Source organism: Pipra filicauda, unplaced genomic scaffold (assembly GCF_003945595.2).
Source record: "Pipra filicauda isolate LSUMZ 115617 unplaced genomic scaffold, ASM394559v2 scaffold73_size2923735_pilon, whole genome shotgun sequence".
Classification (NCBI taxonomy): domain Eukaryota; kingdom Metazoa; phylum Chordata; class Aves; order Passeriformes; family Pipridae; genus Pipra; species Pipra filicauda.
The window spans coordinates 718820-734712 of record NW_024104909.1 but is presented as its reverse complement, the minus strand read 5'-3'; the positions used below and the strand labels follow the sequence as shown (position 1 = coordinate 734712).

The 15893-nt window shown below is 54.8% G+C and overlaps 2 protein-coding genes across 3 annotated transcripts; both read right to left on the bottom strand.

The window, feature by feature from the left end:
• Window positions 1-194: 194 nt before the first annotated feature.
• HMOX2 (heme oxygenase 2) lies at window positions 195-9243 on the bottom strand. Of its 2 annotated transcripts, none has more exons than XM_039389556.1 (6): window positions 9223-9243; window positions 4025-4131; window positions 2853-2970; window positions 2089-2580; window positions 1040-1160; window positions 195-959 (listed from the first exon to the last, which is right to left on the bottom strand). In XM_039389556.1, the coding sequence occupies exons 2-6, from the start codon at window positions 4105-4107 to the stop codon at window positions 835-837; spliced, it is 939 nt and encodes a 312-aa protein (XP_039245490.1). In that variant the 5' UTR covers window positions 4108-4131; window positions 9223-9243; the 3' UTR covers window positions 195-834. The 2 variants fall into 2 exon arrangements, with proteins under 2 accessions (XP_039245490.1, XP_027606728.2); XM_027750927.2 differs by lacking the exon at window positions 9223-9243 and adding an exon at window positions 8156-8246.
• On the bottom strand, window positions 8442-13926 carry LOC114003686 (zinc finger protein 501-like). Its single transcript, XM_027750926.2, has 3 exons — window positions 13851-13926; window positions 13404-13522; window positions 8442-10159 (listed from the first exon to the last, which is right to left on the bottom strand). Exons 2-3 carry the CDS (start codon window positions 13498-13500, stop codon window positions 8973-8975), a joined length of 1284 nt encoding a protein of 427 aa, XP_027606727.1. The 5' UTR covers window positions 13501-13522; window positions 13851-13926; the 3' UTR covers window positions 8442-8972.
• Between the last annotated feature and the right edge of the window lie 1967 nt (window positions 13927-15893).

Genomic DNA, 15893 nt, shown 5'->3' with positions numbered 1-15893 from the left:
CCCCACCAGGAACCCTCTCACCAGGAACTGGGGGAAACCCCAGGGGAGGTAGCAGGGACAGGGGGGTGCAAGAGCAGGAGTTTCTCAGGGGCTGCCTGAGTCAGAGACAAGTACAACAGTGCTCCCATCTCCCCCTTAATCCCCTCCCCAGCCTCTCCTGTTCTCCCAGTGACTTGATTCTGGCTTTCCCCAGCTATAGCATTGTAACTTTTTATTTCAGTCAAGGCTTCAGGAAAAATAACCAACAACCAACCCTCAACCCCAAAGTTGCACAATACACATCTGTCACCTCCATACCCCCTCACAGTCCTGTCCCCATCCCCAGGGTGCTCCCTCCAACAGGAGTAAGACCAGGTCCTTGGGACAGCACACCCAACAGGACTCTCCTTTGAGGTAACAGCCCCACAGCACAGCCTCAGCTTCTCAGGGTGGGAAAGCAAGTGCTCTTTGCTGAAGAGGCTGATGACACATTCTGGGGATGCAGCCCAGGGCAGGAAACCGCCTCCGGACACTGCTCTGGGGATGGAGATGAAAAGCCAAGCACGTGAAGCCTTTGCCAGGACAGGACAGGACATCTTTAGCCTTAAAAGCTGCCCCAGCCTGGGCAGGGCAGGGCAGTGCTGCAGTGGAATCCTCACCCCCTCACACCGACCAGTCCTGGGCACTAGTCAGCTAAAGACATCACGTTACAGCGGTGTGCAAGGAGGCTTGGACAGTCCCGCAGGATTCCCGTTTACTTCCTCACTCCAACTCTGCAGCCAACTCACCACCAGCAAGGGAAGGGTCTGAAAACGGACAGGGCACGTCTCTCTCCTTGCCCCCACGCCGTGCCAGTCACAGGATGTACCAGGCTGCAGCTCCTGCTGCCACTGCCACGCAGGCTGCCAGCACCAGCTGCACGAGGGGCTGCCTGGCCAGACCCACCGCGGCGTGGAAGGGGCAGCCGGGCCCTGCCGCGCCTGCCAGGACACAGAAAGCACTGTTAGTGCTGCCAGGCTCGTGCCACACACGTGTGGCAGCTCTCCCTGCCCCCACCTACCCAGTTTGTCTGCGTAGTAGGGGCATTTGCGGATGTCTCCTTTTCCGTCGTGCACTGGAAACCCTCCGTCTTGGGCTTCTTCTGGCAGCGACCTGCCGATCTTGTCCAGCTCATCAAACACCTGCAAGGGGCCACAGCGAGCACGTGAGGCAGGCACAGCTCATCCAGAGTCCTGGAATCATCTGGAGAACAGGCAAGCACCACTCCTGCCTCCCTCCCCCCGGGACTCCTTTGGGAGCACCTCGCTGCAAACCTGTGGTGGCACCTGGCACACGTTACAGCTCCAGGAAGGAACAGCCCATCCCAAAAGCATCCAGTCAGAGCCAGGAGAAGGCAGGACCACCCTGCTGCTCCCCTCCCATCCTGCTGCAGGTGGGAGTGTGAGCCAACTGCACACTGTCAGAGGATCCCTGCTCCTGCAGTGGCCAGCCAGCCCCTCCAGCTCTGTTGCCAGAGGATTCCATAAGAATCCTGATGAAGGAGTCAACCACATCCCAACACATTCCTGACCAGTTTAAACCACACCAACCAGCTACAAGCACAGATTAAAGCTCCCATCCAGTAGCTAAATCTGTGTTCATCTCCCTGGGGCAAGTGGCAGCTCAGTCAGGTTTGATGAAAGGCAAATGCTATGGGAGGAACAAGAGGCTCCAGACATTTTTGGCCATAGGGCAACGTCAGACCTGAGACAGGAGATGACTGTCACCAGGGTGGTGTAACACACTCAAACTGTTTGAGGCTGTCTCAGAGCAACAGCTTTGTTCCCCTTACTGCTTCAGAGCCACACAGCCCACAGGAATCTTGCAGTCATATTAATTTGCCCCAGTCAAAGGCCCAGCTGTGGTGTTGGAGCACAGGAGGAATTCCTGCCCAACACCAGCTCCAGAAGCTAATGGAGAAGCTATTTAGAGTAGAATCCCAACCCCACAAGACAGAGGGGCTATGGTGGTCTCAGCCCCAAACCACTGCCTGGGTGAGCAGTCTGACTGAATTAACCTGGATCAGACCCAAAAGCAGCAGCACCTGCACACAAGGGATTTGTTTAGTACCTGCATGTTAAATCTGAAGGCTCTGTTGGCCTCTTCCACGATCCTTTCCTTGGTGTTCTTATCCAAGTCCAGAGCATTCATCCTTGCTCTGTAAAGCTGCTTGAACTGCTGTGCATTGGAAACGTTCTCAAACACGTAGAACTGGATCCCTTCCCCAGTACTGGGCAACTTTAGGGCCCTCTGGGCCACCTTCTTCAGCACCTGGCCACCTGAGAGGTCCCCCATGTAGCGGGTGTAAGCGTGAGCCACCAGCAGCTCTGGCTCGTGCTGTCCCACGTGATGGATTCTGTCCACATATTGCTGAGTTGCCTCTGAACACTGGATCTTCTCTTTCCAGTCTTCTCCATAGAAATATTTAAGGTCTTTAGCCAGTGCTTCCCTCCGGTGAAGCTCCACGGGGAAATAGAGAGGAGCAAAGACCGGGTTGTCCTTGTTGCGATCCATCTCCTCCTCCAGGGCAGAGTAGGTGAAGTGCAGGGCCACTGTGGCCAGCTATGGACAAAGCACAGCTCACCTGAGAAGCCAGTCCCTGGATCAGCACATTACACCTCAGGACTGCTCCCCCCTGCTTGGAATTGGGGTAAACAAGGAGGAAACGCCCCAGGCTCAACACAAAACCCACCTGGAGAGCTCATACTAGGCAGGTATTGCTTGAAGGAGCAGAGGCTCTGCTCTATCTACCCCTGTAACACCCTCCAGGGCTGTGGGGCTCTGCCTCCAAGTCTGCATCACATCAAAGAGATCAGGAGCAGAGCAACACCCACCTTGAAGAGCTCCTTCCTGATCCGTCCTTTCAGGAAGTCCTTGACAAACTGGGTGTTCTCGGCACGGTCGTGGGATTCCTTAGTGCCCTCCTTCAGCAGCTCCGACAGGTCCGTGGGGCTGCAGGGGACAGGGAGAACTCCTTTTACCCCACATCCACACACAGCTACGAGTTTGTCCCTGCTCTGTTTGCAGGGATCCCCTTCAATCCCTAACATCCCAGGCCCAGACTGGAGAAGGTACAAGGTGGGACCCTCAGGCCACTCCCCAGGTTGAACTGGCACCAGCAGGAGGAAGCAGGGCAAGAATACCCTTAAAAAGTTTATTTCTCCTGAATTACACTGGTTTTGCAGGTTTCCACATGGTGAATTTCTAAAAAAACCTCATTAAAATCTATGATTTGTAGTTACAGCCACTGCACTTACCTGGAGGGTGGTACAGTATCAACACTACACTCACTCAAATGATGCCAAAGTGCACCTTGTGGTTTTTATCACTAGTTTGCTACAGGTAGCACGTTCCTGTTAGCTGGAAGAGAGACTTTGGACACCCCACACCCGCTGAGTGTGCCAGGAGAGCCAGGAAACATTAACTTCTTATGAAGCTGAGCCTGTCAAGTCAAAGAAGTCGACCAGCCTATCTAGGTCTTCTGGGAAGCACCCTATATTCTTCCCATTTTCCAGGTCTGAATCCTTGGGTTTTAGAGCATTTTGTGAATTTGGTTTTGGAACTAACCTCCTAAAAAATGTTCTTGCCTGGACCTGTGGGTATTCTGCAAAGCAAGAAAGGCAGCTGTCCAGAGTGGAGTTCACTTCTAGAGTCACCTTTCAAAACAAGAAGCTGCTATCACATGAGCCTGCCCAGCGAGCCATGGAAAACCGGCTTCCTTGGCCAGGAAGGCAGAAACACAACCACCAAATGGTCAAAGTGTTTGTGGAATGTCAGTTTGACAGTGGCAGCTAAAAAAATAACTGTGTTGTCAGCCCTGCCAGATTGCTCCTTCCCATCCCCTCCAGCAGTTTGATTAAACAGATTTTACTGCACATGTAGTTGATTAGTCATCTACTGGTGTCTCTCACTTCTTTCAGATGAGGAGAAGGATCACTCCTTGACCTGGCAGGTCTCCTGCCTTGCCCAGGGCTGTGTCTGTGCAATAGTGTAGGACAGGACTCACCTGACATTGTTGTCTTCTGTTTCCTCGTAGCGCGAGACATCCGCGTCCTCTCCCGCCTCCGGGCCCTCCATGGCCGATGGCATTGCTGGTCAGTGCTGGGGATCGGTCTGAAAGGCAAAATCAGGAAGGGGTTTTTGGGGGAAGCTGCCTTAGCAAAGGGATGGGTGTGAAATGTTGTCTAGCAAGGAGCCTCTGGGCTGCCCCCCAGGCAGGGGGTGAGGAACAGCCACCGGCCGTTTCCACCGAACACCGGGCGCTTCCAAGGAAGCACATTTGTTTGTTCAGTTCAGGCCCCCCAGGAGAACCTCAACACTGACACCCAGCTCACTAAATATCAACCTCAGAGACCTACAACACAGCAAGCAGCCTGCATTTGGTTTCCCACTTCAGGGTGGTTCCTGGCTGAAGGTGAGAGCTCCGAGCTGGGAACCTGCACTGAAATCGTGAGCAAGCAGCTCTCCCCTGGTGCCACCAAATATTTCACCCAATGTGCTGCTCAGAGCAGAGTCACAGGAAAGGGAAGCACCTCCCCTTCACTCAGGAAGAAGAACACGCTCCATTTCCACAGCAGCACAGAGCTTCCCTGGAAGAAAGCAGTGGGGAATTAGGCCAGCTGAGCTCTGAAGTCAGGCAGCTCACAGGGGAAACAAGAACATTCCCTGCGACAGAATATAGGAACTTCCAAAGCAAGGGCAGATTTCACTGCTCCTGTTCCCACTCACAGCCTCCTCTCCTGCCTGCCAGGGTTTACTTCAACCCCCACAAGCAGCTGGGGTTTCCCCTCCTCTTTTGCAAAAGGAAACAGAATCTCCTTGGACGTACCAGGATGCACAAGACTTACCCAGAAGCAGGAACAATGGCTCACTCATTGGATCAGCACATCACACCTCGTGACTACTCCCCCCCCACATGCAGTTGGGGTAAACAAGGAGGAAACCCCCAGGCTCCACACAAAACCAGCCTGGAGAGCCTGTACCAGGCAGGTATCGCTTACACTGGCTGAGCACAGAAATCCAGGCACCTCATTTACAAAGTGGGCCTGTAATCAGCTTTGTGCAGAGCAGCACCACCACCTTAGAGGCAGCCTTGGCAGAGGAGCAAGGGGCTAAGCTGCTGCTGGCTCTTTGGAAAGCCTTGCTCTAAGAGAGCCATCCTCGTGCTCCCCCACTTCAAGGGGCTGCATCCTGCAGGACTTGGCAGGGTGAAGTCTTCCCACCCCAGGATGGGGAAGGGCAGGGCAGGTGGGAACACCAGCACATGGGCTCAAGATAGGTGAGGAAACCACCTTCAGGTGCTGTACTGTCCATGTGATCACTCCCTAGAGAGCACACGTGCTCACATCAGCTCAGCACACTGGACTCATCTTCACTCCTCACACAGCTCCACCTTCAAACATTGGGAGATGCCCACTGTGGGGAAGGGAAACCAAAGCAGAGGCAAATCACCCACCTGAGCTCAACCAGGAGCCTTCATGGGCACGGGGGCACAGCCCACTCACCTCTGCCAGTGCAGATCATCTCTCCTGCTCGGCAGGCCAGACCTTCTCAAGAGATGCAGATTCCAAAATGAAACTGGACAAACGAGTTCCAGCTCATCTTACAGCCCCAGAAAGCCAGAGGCCTGGAGGTAGGGTGTGCTGTCCCCACACACCTGCAACAGCCCCCGGTACAAAGCAGCAGGTGAGAGCAGAGCTACAGAGCACTTCAGCACCACTCATCCCTTGGGAGAGGCCTGAAGGCTGACATCAAATCCAGCCTAAAGGAACACACCACATCAGGCTCAGAAAACCATGGTTAACAGCAGCAGTGGCTCAAGGCTCCCAGTGGCCACGTGCACATGGCCCTGAGATCATCGTTGTACAAGACACCTCTGCTCACTCCTCAGAGCCTCCCCTCCCGCGCCTCGGGCACACTCGTGTTCAGCAGCGCTCCCCCACACGGGAACTCTGCTCCCCACATCACACAGGGGGAGCTCCTGGGGCCTCAGAAGCCTTTACCCAACCCTGTTACTGGTGCTGTAGCAGCACAGCTGATGAGAACGGGGAATGGCTGCCCCAGGAGCACTGTCTGCTGACAAGAGCAGGGTTCAGCACACAAACAGGCATTTAAGGTCTTTGATGCACTCTGGGACTTGTATCTGCAACTGTGCAGCAGAGGCTCAGTGTGACACGTTCCTCTCCATGGCAATAGGGCAGTCAGTGATGACAGCAGTCCCTGTAGCCCGAGGCAAGGGCAGAACACGTGCAGGGAATAGGGAAGCTCAGATTTTTCTGATACAGTTTCTAGTACAGACACCTCCCCAATGAGCCATGAATTCAAGAGACATGTCAGCACAAACCAGTCCCATCCTTTCCACTGCTGGGCTACTGCACAAGAACTGGGAGGAAGGAAAGTCAGAATCATTGTGTCTCTTATCACTACACATTGTTGCTTTTACTCAAAAACTGGCAACTCCAGTCCCTGGTCACAGCCCTGGTTTCTCAGGGTGCTCTGCTCCTCTGGAAAGGAGGATGTGTCCCACATGCCAAGGAGGCAGCTCAGGCAGCTGCCCACCTCCTCTGCAGAGGCTGGAATGTCATTCCATTTGCTGCAGGAGCTCAGCTCATCCAGGACCTGGCTGATGTTCAGTGTAAACACATATCTTTGCAGTGCCCGGACAGCAGCCTGCCTGGGAGAAATCCAACTCAAATCAAAGCCATGAGCTGGGATAGCAGGGCTGGAGAGTGGGGAGGAGGTTTGGTACAGGACACCTCAGCATTCTAAACATTTCCTTCCCAATGACAGTGTTCGAACCCTCTGAGAAAACATCCCACTTCATCCAGCCAGCAATTACTTTGCCCCCGTGCACATCTCCCCAGCAAGCCTCACACCCCAGATGCACAGCTGCTCTTCTAGGGTAGGAAGACACTTAATCCCAATAATCCTGTGCCTTTTGAAGGAAGCAGGCACCACTGCTGCAGGAAGCAGGACTGGAAGCCTCAGAGTTGCTTGGGCACCCTGGGAGAAGTTCAATAGCTCAGGAACACCCAGGCAGCACAGAGTTCACCCTTGCTGTTTGACCTCCACGTAATTTCAAGGTATTTCCCTATACACAGAGCTCAGAGTGTGGCTGGACCTACCTGAGCATCACTGTGCTGGAGACAAACCCCAGAACTCCACTCTAGGGGCTGGAATCATCTCAGAGGTTACCTGGCAATCCTAGCAGGAGAGACGTGTGTCTCCTCCTCCCTCTGGGGAGGTATTTGGCACCGGCTGCTGCTGGAAATGGAGCCTCACAGAATAAATTGCTACATTACCTGATCCCAGGTAGGTTTAAGGCTTCATCAAGACACAGCCAAAATTTAGGCAATAATTCAAGTCTAAGACACTTCTAGCAGTGCCCACACAAATGCTACTTCTGTCCCCCAGAGCTGCAGCCCAGCACCTCAGCAACCTGACCGAGGGAAGATCCTGGCGAGCTCACAGACCTTCAGAGCACCTTTGGTGGTGGCCTTTGTGACAGGTAGCACATTAGAAACCTATTTTCTCACCTTGGCTGTGAGAACAGCCAAGGGACAGGTCAGTCAGGGCCGGATCCGGGATAAGAAAGACACACATGGCTATATCAAAGAGCTCTTGCTCTGGGGAGAGCCAGTGCTCGCCCTGCCTGTCCCAGCACGCTGACAGCTGTGCCTGGGACGCGCCGAGCGGGGCCAGCGACTGGCACTCGGGCTGTAATGCACTGCTGGGGGTAAGTGCTGAGCCTTGAATAGGGCAGTTGTTTCACCCAACAACGGAAAGGCAGGGACAGCGAGAGGCCTCGGAGGCCTTCGCCCTCCAAGCTCTTCTCTGAGCTCAGCGGGATCAAGGAGAGCCAAGTGCCCTCCTCGCACGGCTCCCGACCCGAAGCCCCGGGCACCCGTAACGAGCCGCCGCGCAGAGTCACCGCGGGGCTCTGAGGCCGCCGTGTCCCGGAGCGGGGACACACGGCAGGGATCCGGGAGGGCTGAAAACTGCGGGCCTGGCCCGGCGGACAGCTCGGCCGCCACAGCTCCGGGCCCGCCATCCCAGCGTCCTCCCATCGCCGCCGCAGGGTGCGGGACCAGCCCCGCGGAGCAGGGCCCGGAGCCCCCCCGTTGCCACGGAGACTCACCGGAGCCGCCTCCACCCTCCGCCCGCGGCGTGAAACAAAGACCCCGCACGGCCGGCCGGGATTTATTAATGAGGGGGGGTCACGGCGCGGCCAATCAGGACACACGGACGGCACGCGCCGGCGCCGCCGATTGGTGGGAGCGGCCGGGAAGTCACGCCGCGACCCTGGCCCCGCCCCCTCACCTGGACGGTGCGGCGCGTAGCCCCGCCCCCGCGGGAGGTCGGCTGCCGCGCATGCGCAGCGGGCAAGAGCGGCGGCGGAGAAGGAAAGATGGCGGTGACGGCGCTTCGGTACCCGCGGCTTTATTGGCTGCGGCAGCAACACCTAGCGCGGCTCCGCCCCACGGCCCCTGCGGGGCCGGCGGCACACTCGGACAGCCCTCGCAAGGCGGCTGAGGACATCAGGCCTGGGGCTTCTCTGTGCTACAGCCCCAGCCCGTGGGCTGAGCCCGGTGTCTCTGAACACAGAAATCAAGAGCGTTTGAGATGGTCCGTTTGGTTCACTATTAATGGTCCATAACGCGTGAGCACAGGAGAGTCATTTACCTCCCTCTGAAATACATCAGGCACATTCCAGCCTTTTCAGACCACTTACTCTCTCTCCCAAGAGCTTCCCCTCCGACCACCAGCGCCTTCCCGTGCTGAGCCCATGCTTCTCCCCAAACCTCCAGCTGCTCGCACTGCCTCTCCCTTTCTTCTCTCTCTCTCCTTTGGGGCTTGTTCTCCTAAAATAAGCTGCCTTCCCCCTCCAGGAGCAGGGCTGTCAGTGAAGCAGAGACGCCAGGCTCGCAGCGATCGGCCCCGCTGCCCACGCCGCCCTAGGGCTGCCCGGCCCCGTGGGTGCGGCGGTGCCGCAGCAGCGCGGAGCTGACGGCGAAGCCCCTGCCGCAGTCGGCGCAGGCGAAGGGGCGCTCCCCGGTGTGTGTGCGGCGGTGCTGGGTGAGGTGGGCGCTCTGCCGAAAGCTGTCCCCGCAGTCGGCACAGGCGTACGGGCGCTCCCCGGTGTGCACCCGCCGGTGCCGCAGCAGCGCCGACCTCCACAGGAAGCTCTTCCCGCACTCCACGCACCTGAAGGGGCGCTCCCCGGTGTGGAAGCGGCGGTGCTGGATGAGGTGCGAGCTCACCGTGAAGCTCTTCCCGCACTCGGAGCACCCGTACGGGCGCTCGCCCGTGTGGAACCGCCGGTGCTGGATGAGGGCGGAGCTCACGGTGAAGCTCTTCCCGCACTCGGAGCACCCGTACGGCTTCTCCCCGGTGTGGACCCGCTGGTGCTTCATGAGCTCGGAGCTCTGGCTGAAGCTCTTCCCGCACTCGGAGCAGCCGTAGGGCTTTTCCCCGGTGTGGACGCGCCGGTGCCGCGCCAGTGCCGAGCTCACGCTGAAGCTCCTCCCGCAGCTGCCGCACTCGTAGGGCCTCTCCCCCGTGTGCACCCGCCGGTGCTGCACGAGCTGGGCGTTCCCGGAGAAGCTCTTCCCGCACTCGGAACACCTGTAGGGCTTCTCCCCGGTGTGGGTCACCTGGTGGCGGAGCAGCTTGGAGCTCACGCTGAAGGTCTTCCCGCAGTCGGAGCACTCGTAGGGCCTCTCCCCCGTGTGGGTTCTCTGGTGCTGGATGAGATGAGAGCGTTGCCGGAAACTGCCCCCGCACTCGGCACAGCCGAAGGGTTTCTCTCCGGTGTGGATCCTCCGGTGCTGGATGAGGTTGGAGCTCACCCGGAAGCCCTTCCCGCAGTCCCCACATACCATCAGTCTCCCCACAGATGGATTTCTCTGCTGGGTAATGTCTGTCGGCCTCCTGAGACTCTTCCCACGCAGCATCGCTCGGCTTTGCCTCTTCCCCAGAGGTCTCTGAACTCCTTCTGACCTGTGTGGGACGACTGGGTCCTGTGCTGGATTCTGGGAATTGTTCTCCTTGGAGAGTCCTGAGAGTAAAGCCTTGGGCTCTGCTGGCCCAGGGATGCCTTGGTGGGCATTCTCCTCTTTCTTGCTCACAATCCCATCTTCAGCTGCAAAAAAAGGAGAATCCAGAGAGAAGTCACAGGCAGGACACAAAACATTAGACAGGGGAAATCGAAAGGGGCCAAATTCCAAGAACTCACCAGATTAAGTATAAAAAGTTTTGATATTTCCCTCCAAACTCTACAGTGGATTTCTCAAGAGTGTTCACAGGAAGAAACCCTGGAAATAGATGGCCCTGGGTGCTCTGCCAGAACCTGAATCCACTGAAAATACTGGCTTATTAGAGGTGAAAGTTTAGTGCTCGAATGGGAAAGATGGCTGCTCTTCCAGGATATCTGAAAACATTATTAAAAGCTGAACTGGGAGTCATGGAAGGGCCACAATAAACTGCCCTGCTCAGCAGAACAGATGCAGCATCTGTGCTGCTGGTGTTGCAGAGAGAGAAAAGATGCCCAAAGGAGACACTGGCCCTAAGGCATGAGACATGGAGACCACCTGGAGCCTGGTTGATGCCAGTCTTAGAGCAGAAGAAAGGCAATTTTGTGCTCCATGGGTGCAAAGCAAACCTGGTGTGGGGGGTGGTTGGTGAATTGAAGATCCTCTGTGGGCAACTCCAGATAATTCACTGAGGAAATCCAATATAAACACAGAAGATGAAGGCAGTGCAAGTCCATGGAAGTAATGCCAACTGAACAGTACAACCAGCTCCTGGGACACAGGCAATGAACAAACCCCTGCCCTCTGATTCCCACCAAGTCTTGCAGAAACACAAGTGGGATGAATCTATGCTGCACAGACTCAGGGTCAGCTGAAAGCCTTTCCAGACAAGGGGCTGCACAAATTCCTCAGGTATCTACACAGAGCACTGCCTCCTTCCAGCCTGCTGCTCACCTATCCTCTAGGATAGAGGATGCTCCTCAATCCTCTAACATGGATTGAGGAGCATCCCAGCAGGTCCGGAAGCACAGATCCCAGCAGTGCTCTGGCTTCTGCTGTCAGTGGGGCCGTGGAGCTCTCTGCAGACTCACTGAGGGCTCACGTGCTAAACTGGCAAGACAGGATGTGTGGCACAGCCCCATCTGCTGCCAGGGAAGGGCCAGTGGATGTCAGAGGGATGTACATGGGATGTAGAAATGGCAGCATGCATCTCCGAGGAGAGGCATCACATCCAGGGTTAGGACAGGTCAGTCAAGGGAAGAGATTCCAGATCATCGTGTACAGACCTGCTGTTGACTACACATAGACCCAAAACATGGCACAGGCTGAGGACTGAAGCTGCAAACACACAGTGCCCCAGATCTGCCCATGGAAAAATTCAATGGCTCCTCCTGGATCTCTGAAAACCCCTGTGGAATGAACTGGTAACATACCAGTCATGTGGGGCTGATGGACAGAACACAGGCACTGCTGGTGCTCTGGCAGAGCTGGGATGAGGAAGTGCTTGCCTTGAAACAGGAGAGTCACTGCTGAACCAAGAAAGGAAGGAGAGTCCAGAATTACAACCCAGATGATACAAGTACATATTTGATCTTCCTCTTTCTAGTCACTGTAAGAAAATCATAACAATATGATTTCACTTTGAGCTCCTGAGATGCCTTTTGTGGCAGTTTGGTGTGACATTGATCAGCTACTTTTCCCTCACATAGTTTCCCTTAAAATCATTCCTTCAGAGGAACAGAAACTGGAATTTTGCTATCCACTTCCATCTGTCTGCAGCCAATCCATCCAGGCCTGTAGGAGAAGAGAAGAGGGCAGGATAAGGACATTTCTGTCAGCCCAGCATGAAACTCCTGACCTGTAGGTCTGACTTACTGAGCAGACAGTGGAGCTTGGGAAGTTGTTCTGTTGCTGTTGTCTGTAAAGGGTTTGATCAAAATCATGAACACAGGACCTCACCAGAGGAATTCATACTGGAAGCATTAGGGCTGAACTGGCAAAAATGAATAAGCAAGAGAAAAAGGAAGAGTGTGGCTCCTTGTCAGCCCAGACCAATTTGGGTTGTGCTCAGGCCTCTGATATGGCCAAGATTGCCAGGGCTAAGCTACAAGGAAAGGTCCAGGTAAGCAGAGTGAGTGTAAACATTGAGAGAGAACCTAAATATCACCTTAAATGTACCCTTGGATCTCTCTTTCTCAGGAGAAGCCACCTGGAGCTCTTCAGAGATGTCACCAATTTTAGCAAAAGAGATCTAGAGTGCAAAGGTGTTCCCAAATACATTCATCCTTCACCAAACCAGTAAGGAAGCTAAGCTGCCATGGGATGGATGACCCTCAGGAGGTGGGAATGAAGGGAAAAGAAGGTGGATGATGATTCTGTTATTCAGGGGTAAGACACAAAGGCTGACTATAAACTGTGTCAGAGCCTTATGACCAGCCAGGTGACATTCACTGCAGGTAAACACAAAGAACTGCAGAGGTAAACAGCATCTATACCTTGCACTTTTATCAGAATGGGCCCAGGATGTTCTTGGTGTTATTCAGGAATAGCACCATGGAGTTAGAGAAGATAGATGAAAACTGCAGCTCCCAGGCAGACAAAACAGCTCATCAAATGCTAATGATTGTTTGGGAAAAACAATCAAACCCCACATGCTGAGTGTGTGCAAGGAGGGGATGGATCCCCCCTTTCAGAGAAGTTCCAGCAGAGCTGAGGCAGATACAGAGGATGACATGAAGGACCTATACTGCTGTACAGATTCTGTACAGATGACTCAGCTGCCCATTCTGTTGTGAAAAGGTGCAGCTGACAGGGCTCTTGCAGAGGACTATAAAACCACAAGTGGCCCACGGGTGGGGATCTCTGACATCAAGTGAGCTCCTAGAGGGCAGTGTCAAAGCAAACCAAAGGAGGCAGAGACTCACAAAGCAGCTGAATATGCTGTGGAACTGCTGGCTGAGAGCTGTCACTGATGCTAAACCTTACACAGCTTCAGATAGCAAGAAATTACAGACAGGGCTGTGAGACAGGGACACATGGTGTGTCTAGTCCAGGACTTTCTGAAACCACAGAGTGCCAGGGCCTGTGAAAGCATCCATGGACACAGCACTGCCTGTCTGCCTTCTCTGGGATCCAGCCCCAGCCTCTGCCGGGAACAGCAGCAGCGCTGGGAGGACTGTGTTCCATCCCAGTACCACCAGTCCTGCACGTTCTGATGTGGTTTGGGGATCCTGGAGAAGTTTTTCTCTGCCAGGTTCACAGATGACTTGGCAGTGCTGGGTTAATGGTGGGACTCGATGACCTTAGACAGCTTTTCCCAACTTTAACGATTCTATGACTGTACCATCCCCTCACCTGCACAGGTGTCGCTCAGAACCATCTCGGTCTTCACTTGGAAGGTGCAGAGGTGGGAGAACCACAGTTCCTCCTTACGATCCATGTGGGAGATCATCTCCAGCTCCACTCTGGGGGTCCTGCTCCGTGGGGGAGACACGGGGTGGGTCAGACGGACCGGCTGGGGACCCCGGGGTGCACCGGGCCCTCTGCACCGCTACGGGCCCGCGGGAACCGGGAGGGGCTGTGGGGGCTGCCCAGGCGTGGGGGGCGGCTGGGCATGGACTCTGGTAAAAGCCGCCTGTTCCAGCCCCGCCGGTGCCCGCGTCCCGTCCCGGGGGTCCCGTCCCGGGGGTCCCGTCCCAGCCCCGAGGGTCCCGTCCCTGGGGGTCCCGTCCCAGCCCCGCTGTGCCCGCGTCCGGTCCCGGGGGTCCCGCCCCAGCCCCGGAGGTCTCGTTCCGGGGGTACCGTTCCGTCCCGGAGGTCCCGTCCCAGCCCCTCACTCGTTCCCGGTCCCGCTCGGCGGCTCCGCGGCCGCTGAGGCGCCGTCACGTGACGGGCACTGGTGGCCAATGGCGGCGGTGCCCGCGCCGCTGAGGGCCACCCAAAATGGCGGCGGCGATGGCGGCAGTCCCGCCTCCCCTGAGGGCCCGTTACCCGCTGCCCGCTCCGCTCCGAGCCCTCCCCGCAGCCGCGGGGCCCCTCCCGTGTGCTGGGTGAGCCGCCGCGGCTGCCGGAGGGTCTCCCCGCAGGCGGAGGGTTTCCCTTGGGGTACCTCAACAGCGCTTCAGGGGGGAAGCGAGTGCCCACCCCGGGGGCAATACAGAGCCTTTGCGCCAGAGGCTCAGTGAACAAGGCGCGATCGAAAGAGCGCTTTCTAAGGAGAGGAAAGTATCCAGAGAACACCCGAGCAGAGCTCTGGAAACCTGTACGTGGGCTCGGTGCCCTTCCAGGATTTGGGGCCCCAACCTGGGCTGAGGCCGCCCAGGTCCCAAATATTTGGAAAGAAGCAGCGGGATTGGTCTGAGCTCAGGCACGAGCTTAAATTCTTAGCAATCACACATGGTTTGGGTTGGAAGGGACCTTAAAGCCCATCTCACCCCCTGCCATGGGCAGGGACACCTTCCACTATCCCAGGTTGCTCCAAGCCCTGTCCAACCTGGCCTTGGACACTTCCAGGGGCAGGGAGTCCACAGCCTCTCAGGGGGATCACAGGGATGTGTCACCTCTCCCTGGCACTTTGTGTTTCATTAACCAGCTGACAACGCCTCTGGAAGAAATCTTATGCTGGGATAATAAAGAAGCAAACCAGCACATTTGGAATGCTCTCCCAGAAATAGCTCCAGTCCCCTTGGAGAGCTGCAGGGAGGATTGCTCTTGCATTTATCCCTTCCATATCTAAACACTGGCACCCTTAGTGTGACTCTGTTAGCCCAGAAGAAGGGGAAGGCACAGCAGTCTATGTTCTGTGCTTTACAGAACACATTTTGTAGTTATTTTGTACTTAAAACCTCCGAGGGTCTCAGCCGTGTCAGAGACAACGGTGCTGTGTAACAACCACTCAGGAAACGCCATTAAACAGGGTAAGTGTACGCACAGAACTCTGCCTGTGTAAGAAAACTCTCTTCTCAGAATTATTTCACAGAAATCTGCAGCACAGCTTTGCAGAATAAACCTATTAAAGCCATTTTTTCCAGGCATGAAATGTGGCAATACACAAACCAACATGGAATATCCTAAATCAGTCCCACCGGTCATTTGATTATCACAGCAAATTTAGAAGCTCACATGGTGCATCTTGGTGAGACAGAGGCTTTGTGCAATGCCAATAACATACCTGCTCCTTTCTTTAACTTAACAACTAATATTCTAGTTGAAAAGGTTTGGGGTTTTTTTGCAGCATTGGAAGTGTTAAAAAAAAAAAAGAGGTCTCAAACTATTTTTGATAACTGTTACTACAGAGCTGGAAATAAAAAATTATGACAATTTATCTTTCAGGGCAAATGAGCCTGCATTAGGAAGGTAAAAACCACAGAAATATTTACAAATTTAATTATTTGGCAACACATTAGCACTGGCAGTTGGCAACACCAGCCTTAGATCAGGCAGGCCTGCATTGCTCATGGATTAATGAAGCAGGAGAATGAATAATTGCTTTCAGATAATTTGCAGTGTATGTCAGATGTATCCTTGTGGTCTTGAAGGCTGCAAAAGATTTCAAATCCTTTTCTCGTCATCTAACAAAAGTTTTAGAATTACATTTTGTCAAGTTCAGCAATAAGGAGGAATCAAGGCAAGCCTCTGCAAAGTGGTCACCTCCAAACACCGACAGCACATACCACAGATGTGGTATGAAAATACAGCTTTTTTTCCTGCTAAACAGTGCTTTATGACATGATGTGATTTGAGTGATTATAACTTACATCCACTGAACTGTGACTGAAGGTAATTCAATGAAGGTAACATGTAATAAAAGAATTGATCACAAAATCTTTGACTGTAGATGTAAGT

Coding starts and splice junctions, on each gene's coding strand:
- LOC114003686 (XM_027750926.2), bottom strand. CDS start 13,500: ATGATCTCCCACATGGATCGTAAGGAGGAACTGTGGTTCTCCCACCTC. Junction 10,160..13,403: donor TCTGAGCGACACCTGTGCAG/GTGAGGGGATGG, acceptor CTTTTTTTGCAG/CTGAAGATGGGATTGTGAGC.
- HMOX2 (XM_039389556.1), bottom strand. CDS start 4,107: ATGCCATCGGCCATGGAGGGCCCGGAGGCGGGAGAGGACGCGGATGTC. Junction 2,971..4,024: donor ACAGAAGACAACAATGTCAG/GTGAGTCCTGTC, acceptor TGTCCCCTGCAG/CCCCACGGACCTGTCGGAGC. Junction 2,581..2,852: donor TCAGGAAGGAGCTCTTCAAG/GTGGGTGTTGCT, acceptor CTTTGTCCATAG/CTGGCCACAGTGGCCCTGCA.